The sequence below is a fragment of the Sesamum indicum genome, linkage group LG11, assembly GCF_000512975.1.
Source record: "Sesamum indicum cultivar Zhongzhi No. 13 linkage group LG11, S_indicum_v1.0, whole genome shotgun sequence".
Classification (NCBI taxonomy): Eukaryota; Viridiplantae; Streptophyta; class Magnoliopsida; order Lamiales; family Pedaliaceae; genus Sesamum; species Sesamum indicum.
Window position 1 is genome coordinate 2030517 of NC_026155.1, and position 7724 is coordinate 2038240.

The 7724-nt window shown below is 31.9% G+C and overlaps 1 protein-coding gene across 1 annotated transcript in view; it reads left to right on the forward strand.

The window, feature by feature from the left end:
* The window catches only part of LOC105173221 (65-kDa microtubule-associated protein 3), a gene marked incomplete in the record, with an annotated part of 5702 nt that continues 1150 nt past the window's right edge, over positions 3173-7724 (forward strand). Inside the window, 11 exon segments of the mRNA XM_011094897.2 lie at positions 3173-3369; positions 4252-4330; positions 4412-4618; positions 4707-4949; positions 5277-5486; positions 5552-5707; positions 5869-6028; positions 6405-6568; positions 6677-6764; positions 7314-7387; positions 7565-7639. Of these exon segments, the coding sequence (XP_011093199.1) occupies positions 4292-4330; positions 4412-4618; positions 4707-4949; positions 5277-5486; positions 5552-5707; positions 5869-6028; positions 6405-6568; positions 6677-6764; positions 7314-7387; positions 7565-7639 (1416 nt within the window).

Genomic DNA, 7724 nt, shown 5'->3' on the forward strand with positions numbered 1-7724 from the left:
TTTACCACCTTCGCAAAGCCTATCCAACCGCGAGCATTTTGATACCTCACCCACCGAAAATCTCCAATCCGTTGGTAACTTATATATATTTTCTTGCTTAAAAAACCCTAACTCGCGCCCCCATCTTCTATCATCTTTTTCTCCACCATCCGACCACCTCTCCACGCGAGTCTACCACCGTTGGAAATCACGTCCAACGACGAGCATTTTGACACCCCACCCACCACCAATCTCTCGTCCATCGGCGAGTTATCTCCATTTTTCTGTTTTATGTTTTTTTAGATTTCTTTATATATATACATATAACTTAAAAATTATATTTTAAAATATGTGTAATTTAAAGTGGATAGTTTGATCTTTTAGGGCCAAAAAATGCTTGCTCAATCTTATTTTTAGCGCGTGAGATACAATTCTAGAGGAGAGGGGGTGATGTGCACTTTTTTAAAATTTTACAGGGGGTTATGTGGTCATCTTTTTTACCACAAGAACGTATTTGAACATTTTGAATATCATAAGGGATAATATGGATTTTACCTTCACCAAGATTTGCAAGAACAAATTGCCTATCAGAGCCCCAAAAATGCAAGATTATTAAGTAGGAATGTTAGAGATGCAGACCCTTCAATTTCAGCAAATAAAACGTACATAAAAATAAATAAATAAATAAAACCAACAATTTCATAAATATCGGACAGAATCAAGAAAGATCAAAAAAGAGAAAAGAGAAAGATTGAAGAAATTGCAACAAGAATTGTTGGAAAGTGATTTTTGTAAATGGTGATGAGTTTTGTGGGATCATGACTTGAATCTTGTTTTTTATACATCAAATACACACTATAAATGTATAAATCTGGGGCCCATTATCAGTATATACTCAACCCATGGTTGCAATTTTTGGCAATTAAAATTGGTTTTATGCTTTCTGTAAATGCATATGTCAAACAGAAATCACTAAAACAATTGAAATATTTACATAACAATTAAATACAAAGTACTAAATTCATTTAAAAAGTTGCATAATGTTTGGATTCGTTTTCTGAGTGTTTTGTTGTATTTTATGGAGATAGAGAGAGAAAAACAAAGATAAATAAGTGTGCATTAGAGATAGTATGTATGTTTGGATTTATTTCTGAAGATAATTTAAAATAAGTATTATATGTTTAATGTTGTGTTTTGGGAGACAAAAATTACTATTCATTGTCAAATCATGTATTTTTTTATATATATTTATGTATATGTGTGTGTATATATATGTATGTATTCATGCTAAAACAGTTAAAAACACCTAAATAAGGTATTTTTAAATGATGACAAACATTGGATATGTTTTGACTTGTCTCGAAAATAACTTGAAAATAAAACACTTACTTCCTTGATCGGACAAAAATGTCCCTCATTCCTTGAACGATTATATTATTTTCAATATATTTTTGTGTTTTACACATTAAATTATCACTAAATTATTTTTTAATTAATTTTTTTAATAAGTGAAGAATTTACATTAAAAGTGGAGTGTAAATTAATATATATATATATATAGTAAATACACAATAAATATAATATAACCAACAATTCATATATGCTTTTTAAAAGAAATTGACAAATATATATATATATATATATGCTTAATCAAAAGTTAATTATTTTTAGCAAAAAATGAATAAAAATATTTTTTTATCATATTTTTTAAAGAAAATATGTTAAAAAAACACCAATATGTGATTATTCATTTTTGTCTGAAAGAATAAATCTTTAATAACTTAATTTTAACCAAATTAATATAATCTTTTCACGAAATTTTTTTATGTATTTATAGTACTCATTTATTAGTTAACTTTGAGTCTGTAAAAAAAAAATTTGAACTATTTAACTCACTAATTATTTTTTACTTTATTATAAATAGAAGATATTTTGTTTCCAATTTAAAAAATATTAATTAAACTTAAAATGCAAAATTGCTAAAACAAATTCTTTGAACTAAATATATACGTATATAATATAAGGGCAAAATTATCCAAAAATAATAGGGGGTAATTGTTACATGATGAATAATTCAAGGGGACAAAGTGTATTTTACCCTTTATATATCATAGGAAGGTAATTTAGTCTTTATTTATCATAAGGGAGTAATTTGCATATATGCGCTATTATAAGGGGGTAACGTGCAATTTTTTCCTTAAATAAAATGAAGATCAATAAAAAAGATAAAAAAAAATTAAATATTTTATTAAATATAATATAAAATTATGAACATCTTTATATGCAATTTATCAAATAATACTGTAAGTATAGAATATTATATAATAGCATATATACTATACATTATTGTAGTTTACGTTTTCGATACGTATGTTAAAGTAAGTAAACAATTAAGTATTTATTAAAAATAATTAATGTATGAAAAATTTCAATAATATATATTAATTTAATATTTTAAAATAATATTTATTATGAGACGAAACGTTGCATAATTCTTTTTCTTTTGGTTTATAATTTTTATTATTTACAAAAGTATAAAAATCAGTAATTTTTTTAAAAAAAATATTTTTTAAATATACGAATCATAAAAATAATATATTAAAATTATTTGATTTATGTTTTTATTTTATTTTAAAAATTATTCACTATGTTTGTTTTCATTTTCAAGTTATCCCCGGGACAAGTCAAAACATACACAATGTTTGTCATTATTCAAAAACATCTTATCTAGGTGTTTTAAACTGTTTTAGCATAAATGTATACATATATATATACACACACATGTACATAAATATATATAAAAAAAGCATGATTTGACAATAAATAGTAATTTTTGTCTCCCAAATCACAACATTAAACATACAATACTTATTTTAAATTATCTCCAAAAACAAATCCAAACATACACACTATCTCTAACACACACTTATTTATTTTTGTTTTTCTCTCTCTATCTCTACAAAACACTTAGAAAACGAATCCAAACATTACGATTGTATTTCTCAAAATTCATTCCTTTGTAGCGATCACTTTTAAGTTTAATAGAAAAGACAAAACTTAATCCGATATCTATTTTGAAATTCAAAAGCCGTACGGGGGTGGACCCCACAGAGGCCTTCCTTAACGACAAAAACGCTCGCCCGACTCGACGCTTCCTTTTCTTTATTTCTTTCAAGAAGAATGGATTCAATTTCATAATCATTTCCCTCCCAATCCGAATACATTTGATTTGATTCAATGCAAGCGTTACGAATTTTCCCTTTTTCAAATTTTTGAGGGTTCTCATGCAATCTATAAATGCTGATACTCCCCACTGAAAACACCTCTGCTAGTTCTCCAACAAGTTCGGGAGGTAGTACTGAAGTGATCAGGGAGCGGCCTTCCAGTCAGGTTTGGTTCATGACCGCTCTTGTGTGATCAGTGCTGTGTTTTCTTCTGTTCCGCCGGGGACGATCGTGGAGATTAAGCGGGGTTTTGTTTTTGTTTTTTTAAGTTAGATGTTGCGTGCTTTCTTGAAGGTGGAGTTAGACTGCAATTGTGTAAAATGCGTGTTGTTGGTATATGCGTTTGAACAAAAGAGAGGTTTTGGTGGTGGATAATTGGTTGATATGCGTGTTTCGAATTCTTTCTAACGAAGTTTTTAATTTGTAGAAAATGGATAGTTTTTATGAATTCCGATGCCATTTTCGTCACGGTTGTTCTTTAGTAATCTGTTTTTCTCCTCATTTCCTTTATTATCATCATTATTAATCTAAAGATTTTCGTATTTCAAAATTCGAGAGAATTATACATGTTATTTTTTCTTTTTTTCCTCATTTCTTGTTTGAAGCAGAATCGTTAGATGAGGAATGACACTAGATGTTCTGAGTGAAGTTTGATGAGTAGTGTTAATTGAATCAGTAGGTTAACTTAGTGAGGAGAAAAGTTGCTTCACTGCAGCAGCATCGCTGTAGGCTAACCAAAACTATATTGATGCTTATTTTTATCTCACATGGTTTGAAATGGTTGGATTTTGAATTTTCTTTTCCTGAAAGTATTTTGTAAAATGTTGTAACTGTTATCTGGGCTGGCATGATGTAGATGCTTCATATACATTAAACTTCTATTTTCAAATTTGAAAGCTTGGTGGTCCCATGCTTAAGTTGTAATCTTTCGCTACTTGTTACTGTGTTTTTGGTGGATGTCTACTGCAATTATGGGAAGTGGTGTGTCTCATCTCCCTATTGTTGTTTTCTGATTCTTTGTTTTTTCTGGACACTCCTGGCGAAGCAGGCTTTGAACGCATAGTCACCCAACCGATAAACATCTGCAGATGGAAACAACTTGTGGTTCTCTTTTATCCGAGCTACAGGTGATCTTTGATTATAATCTTTTGTATGTATCTTTGTCTAATGTGCATTTCTTGCTATTTAACAATGGTTACTGGAATCAGAAAATATGGGATGAAGTTGGAGAAGTTGATAAAGAAAGGGACAAAATGCTTTTTGAACTTGAACAAGAGTGCTTGGATGCATATAGAAGGAAAGTTGATCAGGCAAACCGCTGCCGAGCACAGCTGAGGCAAGCAGTTGCTGATGCTGAAGCACAGCTTGCAGACATCTGCTCTGCGTTGGGAGAGCGACCTTCTCATATAAAGAAGGTGATAACATATGGAAGGAAGAATCTTTTACTCTATGCAAGTAGTTTATGCTATTCATTACTAGTGCTCTTTTTGCTGTTTGGAACAGAGTTCTGGGAGCTTGAAGAAAGAGCTTCAGGAAATTATGCCTCGACTAGAAGATATGAAAAGGAAAAGAAATGAGAGGAAGGGTCAATTTGCCGAGGTTCTGAAACAAATAAATAGCATCTCTACTGAGCTCGCAGGATCCACAAAAGAAAACCTTAATACAATTCTCATTGATGAGAATGATTTGTCAATGAAAAGATTGGATGATTTACGAAGTCAGTTACTAATGTTGCAGGAAGAGAAGGTGCCTTTTCTCCCAGTTAACTTGTTCATCTTGTTGTTCCGACTTAGATCAACAGTGATGGTGATTGAAACCCAATAGAAAAGTTAAAGAGATAATATGAAGATGTTCAAACTATTTTGTCACAACACTATACTGTTTACTTTTAGTCCCAAGAAACTTGAAGATATGGAGGAAGGTTTCTTTCGTCAGAAGCAACATTAAGGAACACTAATGTTCAGTTTTAAATTTCAAGCATATTAGTTTCTTATCATCTGGAAGCTCTCTGCTTCCATTCTGTAGTTGACTCTGACTTCTGTTTCTAATTTAGTTTAATGAATTTACATCCAGGGTGAGCGCCTGAAGCAAGTGCTTGACCAATTGAATGTTCTGAAAGCTCTGTGCCTGGTGCTTGGGATGGACTTCAAATTAACAGTTTGTGGTGTTCATCCATCTTTGGATGACTCATGTTGCGCAAAAAGTATAAGTGTGGATACAATAGAGAGCTTATCTGCTACAATATTTAGGCTTAAAGATGTCAAGCTGCAGCGAATGCGAAGGGTACGCATTTTCCAAGTCAAGTCTATTGCAATTTATCCTCTGTTCTCTTATCTTTGCATTTTCAGCTTCAAGATCTTGCAATGACCATGGTAGAGCTATGGAATCTGATGGATGCACCAGTCGAGGAGCAACAAATGTTCCAAAATGTCACATGTACTATTGCTGCAGCTGAAAGTGAAATAACAGAGCCGAACTGTCTCTCTTTGGAGTTCATCAATAATGTACATTCTCAATATTTCCTCCAACTAAAGTATTAATTTGCTGCTAGTGGAGTAGTTTATCACTCCTTCTCCATCTTGTATTCTATTCCCCCAAGTGCCAATGTTGGAGTGTGCAACATCATCCTTGGCAGTAATATGCATGCAATGTATCTTGTCCTCAGGCTGAGACAGAAGTGATAAGGCTACAAGAAATGAAGATGAGTAAAATAAAGGAGGTCTTTTTGAAAAAGAGATTGGTTTTAGAGGAAATATGCCGAGAGGCACACATGGTTGTTGAAGGACAATTTGGAACAGATTTTTCATTGGAATCTATAGAGTCAGGTTTGGCTCCGTTTGTCTTTCTTTTTCTTTTCTTTTTTTTTTTTTTTTTTTTTTTTTATTTTTTTTTTTTTTTTTTTTTTTTTTTTTTTTTTTTTTTTTTTTTTTTTTTTTTTTTTTTTTTTTTTTTTGAAAGTATTTTTTTTTTTTTTCTTTTTTTCTCTTTCTTTGTCTATTAAGGCATAGAACGAGATTGTCATGTGACATGTTAGCTCATAAACGTCCTTTACAATAATTGAGATATCCCCCCATTTGAACGAAAAGGAAGCAGCAAAACTTGTAAATAGGGTCACTAGGTATGACCTTGTGAACCAATACGAATAGCAGGCAACAACTTGCAGTTTCTCCGCTCCTGCTTAATCTTATTTCAATCTTTCAGGAGCAATCAGTACATCCTTTCTACTAGAACAATTGGAGAATCAGATTTCCAAGGTTAAAGAGGAAGCTTTCAGTAGAAAGGAGATTCTTGAAAAGGTTCAGAAATGGTTGGCTGCTCGTGAAGAGGAATGCTGGCTGGAGGAGTACAACAGGGTTGGCCATAATGTTTGTTTATATCACTGAATTTTACTTTCATTATCTACATCAGCACTTCCCCAGCCCCTACCGCACTATGCCTCTTTCCCCCTCTCTCACAGTTTATTTCTAAAGTAGGATGACAATCGTTATAATGCTGGGAGAGGCACACATCTATTGCTAAAGCGTGCTGAGAAAGCTCGTGTTATTGTCAACAAAATTCCAGGTACATGGCCTGCTTTCTAGCATGATAACAGAGACTGCAGCTGGAAAAGTTTTTTCTTGACTCTTATGAAGAGACAACAAATTTAAGTTGGTTTTATTAATGAAAGACCTGGTACAGCAGAGAATATTACCATTTCTCATAGGAATTAATCAAATTAAAAATCTGTTAATTTTTTTACCATCAACCGTTACCATGTTGTCTGGCTCTCATTTAATAGTACTTCTGATATAGATTCTAAGTTCCACCTACTTTCACATACTTAATCAAGTGTACTGAGAAGAAGCAAAAAGGATTTAGTGGCAACTCCTTTTTTGTTTTTGACCCAAACACATTTTGTCTATCCAAAGTGCAAACAGAGTTCTAATCACAAACAAAACGGAAATTTTGGAGACCTGAACATAATTGTATAATTTGTGTTTGGAATTTTATCATATTATTCGTCTTGTGTTTCTTGGAATTTTACTGAGCAGCATGTCCCTATTCATTCTGCAGTTATGTACTTGGTGTAAATTTATATTTACTAATACTTATTACTTCTTGGCACCAAAGCCATGGTGGAGGCACTAAAATCAAAAGCAAAAGCTTGGGAGAAAGAAAGAAAAGTAGAGTTCTTATATGATGGTGTAAGCACTTTTCTTGAACTACTTATCGTCCTTTAAATTGAACTTCAGTCTGCTTTTCTTTGGATTAGCTATTTATTCTGCAACTTTTATTGTACTATATATGATGCTTCTGAATGAGTTCTGCTTTCAATTCTTGTTTGCCGCAATCAATTTTTCAATCTTATTTTTCCTGTCTAGGTTGGGCTTGTTTCCATGGTTGACCAGTACTTTGAGTTAAAACACTTGAAAGAACAAGAGCGTCAAAGGCAGAGGGTATGGATACCATTGGGTTGAATATCATTTGAATTCGTCTACACTTCAGTGAAATTAAATATTTATAAGTTTCTGCTCGTACGTA